General features: G+C 39.4%; 1 protein-coding gene across 1 annotated transcript in view; it reads right to left on the bottom strand.

Moving 5' to 3' along the window:
• Nucleotides 1-13243, bottom strand: part of LOC118660168 (BPI fold-containing family A member 2-like) — a 77934-nt gene extending 64691 nt beyond the window's left edge. Inside the window, exons 1-2 of the mRNA XM_036317283.1 lie at nt 13106-13243; nt 10528-10620 (exon numbers count right to left, since the gene is read on the bottom strand). Of these exons, the coding sequence (XP_036173176.1) occupies nt 10528-10620; nt 13106-13243 (231 nt within the window). The remainder of the gene's footprint in view (nt 1-10527; nt 10621-13105) is intronic.
• Between the last annotated feature and the right edge of the window lie 472 nt (nt 13244-13715).

Below are 13715 nucleotides of genomic sequence, written 5' to 3'. Positions count from 1 at the left end.
TCTGGTGGGCTACTGACCATGCATATGGCCACCTCTCTTCTACTACAGGAAAGTAGTATTTACACATATTTATGAGGTATTTACACATATTTATGAGGTATTTCTCCATTCTATTTACACATATTTATGAGGTATTTCTCCATTCTATTTTCTTTGACATTTTTTAGTATCCTTTACTTAGAATAATCATCGCTTTCATTCAAGGAACATTTAAACAACTTCAGGGACGAAAAGCACAAGGTAAGATATCTGTATTTGAAAAGAGACATTAAAACATCAACTTCAAAAAGCATGAGAGAGAAAACAGCATGTTTTCATTTCTTTTCCAAAACAAAGGAAGTAAGAAATTCTTTCATGGTTTTTATTTGCTTTCAAATCACATTGTCCTCAACTTTTGAAATAATGATCTTCCTTGACAGTCATTTAATAATTGTGAGTGATCTATGACTTTATAATAAAGTTCTCATCTAATGATCTATTTCCTTTACCCCAGAGGCCAAGTACAAAGCTAGGGAATTATCTTGGTGATACTTTTAATAACTTCCTGTGGGATTGCAAACCCTAACCGAAGCCGATTCTGCAAAGGAGTTAATCATGTAATTTCACAGATTAGACACCGCAGGGTTACTAATGAAAAACTTCAGTTTAGTGATAAACTTTTTTTTTTCCAGGAATATTTTGAGAGGCCTGTAACCTTTGGCTGACACCCAGCAAGGCTATTAGTTTAACCATGGGATGCACTACCAAATGCACGAGAGTCAGCAGAACCTCTTTTCTGGAAAGTAGATTGTAAGAATAGTTTTGTAAAAGAGGCTTTAAGAAACAGATGGAATAGGCAAAGGGGAGAAAAAAGACAAGTATAAAAAAACTTATCAACTTCCGTTAGTTGGCATAACGTTAGCTTCTCGTGTCTTTTCAACCATATGCTCAAGATGGAAACCGCAGTTCACATTTAAATGTCATGCTGCCCTCTGTTCCATAAACATGTATCATCCATCACTAAATATTTAGATCTGAATTGTTGGAACTGAGTTCTGTGCCAGGGGTAGGGGGATTAATTCCTTTCAAGGTCCTCACATGATGGATTTCCCACTGAAGTAAACATCCGAGAAGAGCTCACACTAAAGCCATAAAATATATAAATAAAGTTTAAAGTTTAATTAAGTCAACATTATTTAAAGTGGTTGTCATATTTTATGGCAAACTTTTCATGTTTATTTTGTATGACTCCTAATAAATAGCCCCTCCTGCCCACACCAAAAAACACAGCCAGGTTAAAGTCAAGGGCTCTACACTTAGGACTGGAGGAATATTTCTGAGGTGGGGGTAATGTAACCTTTACAATTTTGCTTTCGTTTAAAAAATTAGCCAGTTAAGTAGACACTGAGTTGATATCCTGTAGAGACAACTTTGAAAATCCTTTAAGGTTTTATCAATTGGACTGCAGGAAGATGGCATACTTGCATAGGAGCACAAAGTAGGAAGCAAAGGAGAATAATGCATGTAATAAAACATCTTTCATTTTATTTTTTAGTTCTTATAATAATAAGCACAATAAAGAAAATAAATGGTTCAAATTCAGTTTGTGTTGGCTTGTTAGCTTCTTGAATAATTTTTCTTAAAAGGTAAACCATTTAAATAAACATAACTCCTCCTTCCCCCATAGATCAGTGCTCAAGGACACCTGATTTTCTCCCTTCATATTAAATAGGAACTTGCCCATCATCCATTCTTTCATGTTTGATGGGTATAGTATTTAAGGAGAATGAGCAAGTGAAGGACAGAGAGACTGCTTAGTGAATTCCTTACTGCAAAGAGTCGAAGCACATTTGTTGCTCAGATTTTCTTTTTAAATATATATTTTATTGATTTTTTACAGAGAGGAAGGGAGAGAGATAGAGAGTGTGAAACATCGATGAGAGAGAAACATCGATCAGCTGCCTCCTGCACACCCCCTACTGGAGATGTGTCTGCAACCCAGGTACATGCCCTTGACCGGAATCGAACCTGGGACCTTTCAGTCCGCAGGCCGATGCTCTATCCACTGAGCCAAACCAGTTACAGCTCAGATTTTCTTTTTAAAGCTAAAGCTCCCTCAATAGTGACAGCAAGAGCTCTATTTCTGCCTACACACACACAATCTCTGTTCAAAGAACTATTTGAGCCTGTAAGAAAACGTTTAGTGTTGTAATCAACCTTTAGCATTCTTTTCCAACCCTAATGTTTTGTGAGAAGAAAAGGTGAGAGAAGTTAATTGTCCCAGTTCACATAGCTAACTAGAACACACATCTTTCAGTGTTCAGTGTTTGAGATGAAGATTTAGTAACACCTTCAGTGGTTCTTGGGTTGCATATTTCAAAAACTAGGTGATTTGATACTAATCACTGAACTTTTATTTCATCATGTGTAAAATGCAGCTACTGCCCTGGCTGGTGTTCTCAGTGTTTAGAGCATTGGCCTGCGAACCGAAGGGTCTTGGGTTTGATTCCTGGTCAAGGGCATGTACTTGGGTTGCAGGTTCAATCCTGGCCCAGATTGGGGTATGTGTGGGAAGCAACCAGTCAATGTGCCTTTCTCACATCAATTTTTCTCTTTCTCTCTCTCTCTTTCTCCCTCCCTGCCTCCCTCCCTTCTGTCTCCCTCTCTTGCATTCTCTCTAACAATCAATGGAAAAAAATATCTTCAGGTTGTGGATTAACAAAAAAAATGCAGCTACTGGGAGGATTAGAGATACTATTTGTCAAGTGCAACCTGCATATACACAGTAAATGCTCCATCAATGGTACCAGTTATCATTGGTTTCACGTCCACATTTTAGAAGCTACATATTAAGGGCAAAGTATCTTTCCAAATAATCAAGTACCTGATATGGCTGAGCATGATGTCACTTCTTTCTCTTGGGACTCACATTTATTTTTGGACAAACCCAAATCTTTTATAGATAGAAAAAAATTGAAATATATTTTTTCCTGGAACAAAAATATTTATTAAATGAAAAAATACATGCTATCAAAATAGTTCATTATCATTTGGACTAGAGTTTGAAGTTATAATGAACTGAAAACAATTTTTTAAACATGACTAAAATTTGACAAGCAAAACAAAATTCATTTTATTTTTTTCTTCTGAAAAAAATGTCTCTTTACATAATCATAATAGCATATTTAAATGTGATGATTAGTCATACAGCGAGTGAATTAAGAGACAAGCAAACATTCAGTTATATATGTATATTTTAATCAATTCCTCAAAGAAGATTAAAGAAAAAATAAACCTATGATGACAATGCAAAGCTAAGGTCATTTCAAGGACCTAAATTACTGCCTACAAAATCTCTACCCTTTTAATTTTCAGTTTTTCTCAAGTCCATACATAATTCTTATGTAGATTTGCAGATACAGGCAATTTTCTCTCTATATTTCTACATAGCCCTCTTAGTCACAATGAAATGATTTTATTTTCCACCTGAATATATCATATCTTTCTAAATCTCACCTCTGGAAATTATATGTTTCATGAAATAAACATGTGATTAAAGGGAAAAGAAATGAAAATGAAATTATACTTTTACACTGATACAGAACTTCTGATTAGTTGTGCCAAATGCAATCAATTTTGTGAAAACTTGCATGCAAATAATAACCCTAGTGGAATTGATCAGCTTCAACATCTAATGGTTCTATGAAAACATCTACTTAAAATTCAAAAATGGTGCCAAAACCTGTTTGGCTCAGTGGATAGAGCGTCGGCCTGCGGACTGAAGGGTCTCGGGTTCGATTCCGGTCAAGGGCATGTACCTGGGTTGCGGGCACATCCCCGGTGGGAGATGTGCAGGAGGCGGCTGATCGATGTTTCTCTCTCATCGATGTTTCTAACTCTCTATCTCTCTCCCTTCCTCTCTGTAAAAAAATCAATAAAATATATTAAAAAAAAAAATTCAAAAATGGTAAAGCATAACTCCTACTCACCTGATCATAATATGGTGTTTAGCTCATATAAAAAATTATTTCACTAATTTTTCCTAATGTTTAAGAGTTCGTTATTAGGTTGCACATTCTACAATTATTTTAATTTCTCTGCTGACCTTGAGTAATATACATGTAAAAACATATATATATCTAGACTGAGGAAATTGTTACTATTATTACTTTCTTAAAGGTCTATGAAAGAAATCAATTCAGATAAGGTAAATTTGCATATATTTAGTATTTTCAATGCATAGATGATCAAACTATCTAATCTAATAAAAGACAAACATGGTAATTAACCATACCTCCGACATGCTTCCCATTGGCTAATCAGCAGGATATGCAAATTAACTGCCAACCAAGATGGCGGCCGACAGCCAGGCAGCTGAAGCAAACATGAGGCTTGCTTGCTCCAGTGATGGAGGAAGCCAAGGTTCCCCGCCTGCCGCTGCCCAGCTCTGAGCTGCACTCTAAGAAACAATGTTGCAATTATAGAAGCTAAACAAACCCCAGAAACCTGCTTTCAGCCATGTGGGCCTCAGCGAGCAGGAGTGCAACAGTGTTTCAATTATACAAGCCAAACAAACCCAGATACCTGCTTTCAGCAGCCGTGGCCTCAAGCTGGAGCTGGGCCTCAGAGCTAAAGCCGGCTCTCAGCTCCAGTGACAGCCATAGAAGGTAAATAAATCCCAGAATAAAAAAAAAAGAAAAAAAGGAGAGGTTGGGAGCTTCAGTTGCCCGCCAGCCTGAAAACAGCCCTCAGCCCCTTATCCAGGCTGGCCAGGAACCCCAGTGGGGACCCCCACCCGGAAGGGGGTGCAGGCAGCCTGAAAATAGCCCTCAGCCCCTCATCCAGGTAGGCCAGGCACCCCAGTGGGGACCCCCACCCTAATCCGGGACACCATTCAGGGCAAACCAGCCGGCCCCCACCTGTGCACCAGGCCTCTATCCTATATAGTAAAAGGATAATATGCAAACTGACCCTAACAGCAGAAAGACTGGGAATGACTGGTCACTATGACACACCCTGACCACCAGGGGGCAGATGCTCAATGCAGGAGTTGCCCTCTGGTGGTCAGTGAGCTCCCACATGGAGCTCAGCCACAAGCCAGGCTGATGGCTGCCAGTACAGCAGTGGTGGTGGGAGCCTCTCCTGCCTCCTCAGCAGTGCTATGGATGTCCGACTGCAGCTTAGGTCTGCTCCCTGCTGGCAAGTGGACATCCCCTGAGGGCTGCCGGGCTACCAGAGGAATGTCTGATTGCCAGCTTAGGCCCAATCCCCTGGGGAGAAGGACTCAGCCAGCAGATTGTCATCCCCTGAGGGGTCCCAGACTGTGAGAGGGCACAGGCCAGGCTGAGGGAACCCCCCCGAGTGCACAAATTTTTGTGCACTGGGCCTCTAGTCCTATATAATAAAAGCCCAGCAACCATAATGGTGTAACAACCAGAACAACCACTCAACCAGTTGCTATGAGGTGCATTGACCACCTCTAGGTCCCTCCCCACCACGTCCCCTCCCCATTCCCGCAGGTTTTGATCGCAGGATGGCGAACGGGGAACTGGGGTGGGTGGTGGCTGGGCAGGACTGGGGACTGGTGAGTGGGCAGAAGATGACTCTGATCGAAGGCTAGGCCTCCTACCCATGCACAATTTCATGTGCTGGACCTCTAGTATATATATATATATTAAATGCCATCCACACAATTCTGCATTTTTTCGAGTGTGCTGCTTGCTAAGAAAACCTTTTTGTGAATCACACCTACCTTCATCCAACTAGCCTTCAGGCATGCAGTTTCTGATGCTCCTAAATTGGCGAGCAGAAGGCACACTGTTGTGTAAGTCAATATCATCAATGCCCTCTCATGGTAAGCACATGTGTAGCTAGTATTTCCAAACCATTTATTTTGTTTAAACATTGCCCTTCCCTGGGTTACTATACACTGTGCAGTAGAACTGGAGTGCTAAATGTAGGGCCAGATGAGAACCGCTAGAGGCAGTTCACTGCTAGTAAATCTTGGGCTGTTTTCAAGGGAACTCTTCATCAAGCAGAATGCCCATGTTGAAGGAAAGGCTTTTAGAACTGAACAAGTTAGATCGTGAAGACATAGGCTCTTAACCTTTAGCTACTTGTTTTCCAAAACATTCATTAATACATAAATTTGTTCCACAAACATTTGTTGAGTACCTTTTCTATGTTGTTGACTACTTTTAGTGCAGACAATGAGATTCAATGAAAAGTAGGCTTTCTCTACCTTCAACCTGGAATGAAAAATTCCTTTGGATTCTTTGCGGTACTTGTGATTATAAGTGCATATGTGCACACACACATTATTTTTAAACGTGTGTGTGTGTGTGTGTGTGTGTGTGTTTAAATATACAGGGTATCCCCCCAAAATGTATATACACTTTAACAGCTAAAAGCTCAATTTTGAAAATGAAATGTATTTTAATAAACACAACTTTTATAATTATTCAGAGTGTGTGGTTAAATTTTGGGGGAACACCCTCTATATGCACAAATTAGGTCTTAATATAAGATTTATATTAATTATGTTTTTTGAGTTACATATATATTTGCATCTACACAAACACATTTCATTCCATGTCTTTTGGCCTTGTTGCATCTGATGACAAAAAAAGTGAATAAAATTAAATTCATAAAAGCTAATCAATCCAGAAATATCATTGAATTCCCAAGCTTACAAATTCTAATCAAAGATGGGTTTTTGTTTTAGATAGGGTTGAATGAATGAGAATGTAAGAGACTACCTTTATTTCCTTTAATTGGAACATCTCACAAAGAAAGTCCAAGGAAGAGTCTGAACATTAATACAAATATGAATTTCTTTTGATCTGCATCCCAAATTTAGTGGCTTAATAGCTTACTCTAGAATAGTATAGACATTATTCATTTCATATATTTCTATCCAAACTATAAATGAAGAGTTTATATCTTATTAAAATGTAAATATCAGTGGAAAGCCACTATCCTTTCTGGGTAAAATACTTTTAACTTGTGTTTTGACATTGCTTTCACATTTAGTATATAACCACTATTTAATTTTGCTATTAATAAACTCATACCCTAGGTGATATCAAAGTTCAAGGCCTTCTTCTAGGTGGTATATTGAATGCTTGGTGATGTCCTAAGGTTACATATTGTTTAAATATAATTCAAGCAAATGTTTTTAGTAAGATACAGGTTGACAATATTAGGGTGGAAACTTTGTCTTTTAATCATTATCATCTCAACACTGACAATTGTTAGGTTCCTACCGATGCTTGGCTAGCTATGTACTTGTGCCTCCTTCTCCAACAACCCTGAGTGTGAAGTTTATTGTCTATTTCACAGAGGAGGAAAGTGGTGCCCAGAGTGATTAAGCAACTTTCCCATGGTCACACAGTATGTAGCAAAGCTGTGCTATGAATTCAGACTGCTCTGAATATATATAAATATAAAATCATGCTTATTCAACCACACTATACTATAAACACCAAAAAAAAATATATCATAAAATGTTGTTTTAAATAAAATATTGGGCTTATTTCAATTGCATCTCCATTTGTCCCTTTCCAGACACCAAACTAAGCTTTAGAATAAACTGTAAAACCAATCATCTGAACATAAAATTTCAAAAGGAGGTGAAATGGCAGAAATACTAGTACTAATATGAAGATTTTGAAGGAAGAGGTGCCAAAAGAAGGTGCCCCTTGCAAAGTGACTGCAGCTATTCCCATCAAGAAGTAAAGTCTATGGATTGGTAGAATCAACATCATTAAAATGTCCATACTACCCAAAGCAATCTATAGATTCAATGCACTCCCCATTAAAATACCAATGGTATATTTCACAGACCTAGAACAAAGTCCCCCAAAATTCACCTGGTATAAAAAAAAAAAAAACACCCAAATAGCCACAGCAATCCTGAGAAAGAAGAACAAAGTTGGAGGGATCACAATACCAGATATCAAGCTATACTACAAGGCCACTGTTCTCAAAATTGCCTGGTACTGACACAAACAGACATATAGACCAATAGAACAGAACAGAGAACCCAGAAATCGACCCAAGCCATTATGTTCAATTAATATTTGACAAAGGAGGCAAGAGTATACAATGGAGTCAAGACAGTCTCTTCAATAAGTGGTGTTGGGAAAATTGGACAGATACATGCAAAAAAAATGAAACTAGACCACCAACTTACACCATACACAAAAATAAACTCAAAATGGATAAAGGACTTAAATGTAAGACAGGAAAACATAAAAATCTTAGAACAATACATAGGCAATAAAATATCAGACATATGTCGTAGTAATATCTTTACCGATACAGTTCCTAGGACAATGGAAACTAAGGAGAAAATAAACAAATGGGACTACATCAAAATAAAAAGCTTCTGCACAGCAAAAGAAACCATCAACAAAACAACAAGAAAACCCACTGCATGGGAGAACATATCTGCCAATGTTATATCCGACAAGGGTTTAATCTCCAAAATTTATAGGGAACTCATACAATTTAACAAAAGGAAGTTAAACAATCCAATCAAAAAATGGGCAAAGGACCTAAATACACACTTTTTGAAAGAGGACATACAAAAGGCCAAGAGACATATGAAAACATACTCAAAGTCACTAATCACATGAGAGATGAAAATCAAAACGACAATGAGGTATCATTGCACATCTGTCAGAATGGCTATCATTAACAAATCGATGAACAACAAGTGCTGGAGAGGATGTGGAGAAAAAGGAACCCTCCTGCACTGCTGATGGGACTGCAGACTGGTGCAGCCACTGTGGAAAACAGTTTGGAGGGTCCTCAAAAAATTAAAAATGGAACTCCCATTAGACCCAGTAATACTGCTTCTAGGAATATATCCCAAGAAATCAGAAACACCAATCAGAAAGGACATATGCACCCCTATGTTCATAGAAGCCAAATTTACAATAGCTAATATTTGGAAACAGCCTAAGTACCCATCAGTAGATGAGTGGATTAAAAAACTGTGGTACATCTACACAATGCAATACTACGCTGATATAAAAAAGAAGGAACTCTTACCATTTGCAATAGCACATATGGACCTGGAGAGCATTGTGCTAAGCGAAATAAGCCAGTCCGTGAAAGATAAATACCACATGATCTCACTCATTTGTGAAATATAATGAACATCATAAACTGATGAACAAAAATAGATCCAGAGACAGAGATGCATCGAACAGATCATCCAACCTCAGAGGAAAGGCAGGGGAGGGGGTGGTAAGAGAGCAACCAAAGGACTTGCATGCATGTATATAAGTATAACCCATGGACACAGACAGTAGGGGGGTGATGGCATATGCAGGGAGTAGGAATGGCCGGGGAGAGGTCTATGGGGGAAAAAGGAGACCTATGTAATACTTTATACAATAAAGAATTTAAAAGAAAGAAATAAAGTTTATTTTCCATCCTTTGAATCTGTTCTTGAACATGTGATTTGCTTTGGCCATTGGACTTGGTGAATGTGACAGAAGCAGAGTTTGATTCCATCATGGAAGCTTAGTCTAGTCATTGGAGGGGATCCAAGTGCCCCCTCTAGCAGCCTGAGGATTGCCAGCTGCAAGTGAAGCCTCCTGCCCCAGCCAAGGTGCCAACTGACTGCAATGAGCCCAGGTGATACCATCAGCAGATCCGCCTCACTGAGGTCCTCTCCAAATTCTCACCCACAAAATTGAGCTAATAAATGTTGTTGTTTTTTCAAACCACAGAGATTCATGTTGTTTGTTTACATAGTGAATGCTACTGTAAGTTAATTTTAAAAAGTACATGGAGTTCCTAGTCGTTTTCCTCAGTAGTGACAATGAGCTTGCATTGAACCATTCAGTTTTTTTCCATGTCCACTCTGACTTTGGGATCAAGTAATGCATTTGATAGATGGCTTGGATGCTATGGAATATTTTTTCTTTGAAAAAAGTTAAACTGAATTCTTTAGGCAAGAAACCCAAGATCCTGGTTTTATGAGCTTCCTGTTTCTGAAACTGTCTGAGCTGAGATACTGTCTTCAAAGTGTCTCAACTGCCCACCGAATGGACACAGATGTGAGGGCCACATTATGACATTTGAGAGTCCTGTCCCTTTGCCTTTCTGAGCAACTTCCACCAAACAACAACAAACACTGATAATTACAGTTTATGGCTTCATTGGTATCAAGATGAAGGTAGTATATTAAAATATTTCCTTCAATTTAAAGTTTCATTTTTTTTTTCTGATTTTAACAGAAACTAAAACATTTTCATGCTCTCATAAAAGTATTGTGGGCCCTGGGCATTGTTCTCATCATGCCTAATGAACAAGTCAGCCTAGATTAAGGATAAACTTACTTTCTTTCTTCTTCCCTCTGGTTCTTCACAACTGCTATTTTATAACCAGTATTGAGAAGATGTGTGTGTGAGAGAGTGTGTGTGTGTGTGTGTGTGTGTGAAAGAGAGAGAGAGAGAGAGAGAGAGAGAGAGAGAGAGAGAGAGAGAGAGAGAAAATATTTGGCTTTTTTTATGACTAAACTAGGTAAGCTACCTCTCCATTCTCTCCACATCCACATTCCAAGCTAGAGCCATCCTGCCCAGAGGCCACTGCATAGGGATTGCAGAGGACATAGCCATTCATAGCCTACAATGACAAAAAAAAAAAAGAAAAAAGAAAAGAAAGAAAACCACCACTTGGGAATCTTCAATATAAACATTAATAGTTTCCCACATCTTTGTTTAGAGAATAGCCTGAGGATTTCTAAACTTTTAGATCTTATTCATTCCAGAAGAACTGTTTCACTTATGGCCACATAAATCTTGGCCTGTAGAAGTTCCAAGACTCAGCCTCTATGGAAAATAGAGTCACAGAGACCTCACAGGTGACCGGACAGAGCAGATCTGATCTGGGCCATGCAGGAGACAATGTTTGCTAAGTTAAGCGAGTCTACCTCTGACATCCATTATAGGGAATAGAGACTTAGCAATAAAACACAGAGAGGAAAATTTGGTAGGAAATACAATATTATTTTTAACATATTGTTTTTTATGATTATAAGAGAAAGACATATTCAATGGAAATTTTTTTTTAAATATTTATTTTAAAACATTTAAAATGGACACCATGATAAGTAGTATTCAGGACTGCCAGGTCAGAGATGACTGAGATAATTTAGGATTTTATTTATATCTATAATTTTTCTCTGTAAGAATAATTCACTGGTATTTCATTATAAAACTTATTTCATTTTGAACCTAGTTATTTTAAAAGCTCCACCAACCAACACAATCCAAAGTGACAATGTAATCATTTTAAAGAACATTAACATGGAGCTCCAGGAGCTCACGACTTACGTTTCCTGCTAAGGTTCAGCTCTCCACGTCCTCCCACACTGACACAGTGTTCACACCACCTCATCGGTGCGCAAAAGCAAACGCCGGTTCCTCTGGGCCTCACAGCTGAGAGGATGGAAGGAGAGTAGAGGGCAGGGACCACTTTTGACCATCTTCCTCCTCTGGAGTACTTGGGAAAAACTTGGGAAAGTCCCATATAAATACAAGGGCAGGGCAGGCCTAATTTTATATATTGTAACTTGTTGCCTCTAGAAGCCACAAAAATGTCCAGGAAATAAAAATATATTACATCCACACTATATCTTTAAGGCTTCCCTTTCCCATTTTGGGGTTGGAAAGTGTCGTTGACCTGTTATATAGGCGCGCATGCACCTGGTCTCCAAGCAGAGGAGCTCTCCCCAGCTGCTTCAGATGCTTCCCAGCTGCCACAGCTCAGCAGGACCAAACTGCTAATACAAGGAATAGCATCACCTCAATGCTCATAGCATCTGCTGAGGAATTTCACTTACTCCTTGCATTGTCTTCACATCTCTGGAGTTCTTCTATAGTGATCATCCCAAGGGCACAGGGAAGTTAAGTAACTTGCCCAATGTCACACAGCTAAGAATATTGATGCCAGTGGGGAGCAGGGACTGAGCTGGACTAGTGGAGCCTCAGGTGCCAGGGGAGCCTCAGGAGCCTCAGGTGCCTCATTGCAGCTCTGGGCCCTGACCCTCCTGGACCTGGTGGGCATATGTGTGGGTCTTCAGCCCTGGAAGCTGGACTTCTTCCATAGCCAGCTGTAGCTGAACTACCCGGTGTGGATGAGACATTGGGCGTGGTGTATCTGCGGGCAGATTGACAACGTCAATGAGCTTCTGCTGCTGAACCCACAGGGAAGTTCCTGGATTGCAGCAGCTTTTTCAAGGGTGCTCTAATAAATCTTGCCACTACCTCTCAAATCCTCCTTCATTAGTTTCCCTGAAATGCTTTTCTTATGAGACCAAAAAACCTATTTCCTCCGGTAATGCTTTTATCAGAGCCTCTCTACCCAGCTGTTTTGGCCGTGTAGTTTTCTTATGGGATTCCCCCATCAGATTATAAGCACCTTGAGAGTAGGGAAGATATCGCTTCGAATGTTTGGTGCCTCACAGAGTGCTGAGCACATAGTAGGTGCTCAATAAATACTTAGAATTAGTTAATTATCCTCCAGAGAACACAGCATAGGCAATCAAATGTTTAATGCGACAAATGATCACCAGGAAATAGACATTTTTCACTAATTCTTTTCCTTAATTTGAGCATTCATATCCACTTTTGAATACTTAAAATCCAATACCTTACTCTCTAATCACACCTTCCTGCATTCCTCCTGGGTGGGGAGGGTGGTTACTGAGGCAGTCAGAATGCAGATCTGTTACTGAAAATTGGTCTTTCTCAGCCTCAGCAGGAACATCTTTGCCATTCAGCACCTTTGTAATTGCTCCCGTTCCATCAGTGGATGTTTCAACTATTGCCCACTATTATAGATTTTTATTGTCATTTCAGAATCCAATCTCACTACCTAATTCACAGATTAGCATTCAACTTCTGCCTTCCGTAGAAAACACTGGTGGCATTTCATCTTTATCCTCTTTATTCTTCCATCTTCCTCTCCTCTCTGATGGATAAAGGCACCCTTTCTCCTTAAGAGCCCTCCACGCAGGCACTAGATCCTAATGATCTCCTACCAGTCCAATTCTATGCTTTTCATTATGTATTCTATGGGGTAACTTTGTGAAATATGACATAATTACTGATCTCTTTTCATTGGAAATGCTTTTCCCTTGACTTGAATGGTTGATTCTCTCTTCAAATTGTGACTCCTTTTCAGGCTCTTTCTTCTTCAGGTACCTCATCCCACTGTTGGTATCTTCCAGGGTTTCTTCCTCCATTATCCTTCTGCCATTAATTGCATTCCCTCAGCAATCCTTCCACCCGGAGGGATTGAACTGCTGCCAATGTATTCAGGTTTGTCCAATCTGTATCCTCTGATCACGAGGCTCCCAAGACATGTTGACCTAGAAGTCTTGTGGCGATTTCAAACTCAAGAACTTGTTATTTTTATATTATCTCCTCTCCTTTAAGTCCCCTGAGTTGTCCATCTTCCTATGTTTTCTCTTTGCATTTATTGGTGGCAGATGAGAGGCAGCTATCTCTGCCCAAGCAAGAAAACTGGGAGTCAGCTCTCATGTCATGTCTCCCTAACAGCAACTAGTTGTTGAACAGCTCTTAGCAATTCTCTCTCCAAACGTAAACTCAGTTTGTCCCATTCTCTCTAACTTAATTGCCAATGCTCTTCCCACCTTCATCAGAACATACATGCTGTGTCACAACAGGATCTAACTTTGCCCCTCTTAGGCCTCA

The sequence above is a fragment of the Myotis myotis genome, unplaced genomic scaffold (genome assembly GCF_014108235.1).
Source record: "Myotis myotis isolate mMyoMyo1 unplaced genomic scaffold, mMyoMyo1.p scaffold_m19_p_7, whole genome shotgun sequence".
Taxonomy (NCBI): domain Eukaryota; kingdom Metazoa; phylum Chordata; class Mammalia; order Chiroptera; family Vespertilionidae; genus Myotis; species Myotis myotis.
This window is presented reverse-complemented; position numbering and strand designations above follow the sequence as displayed.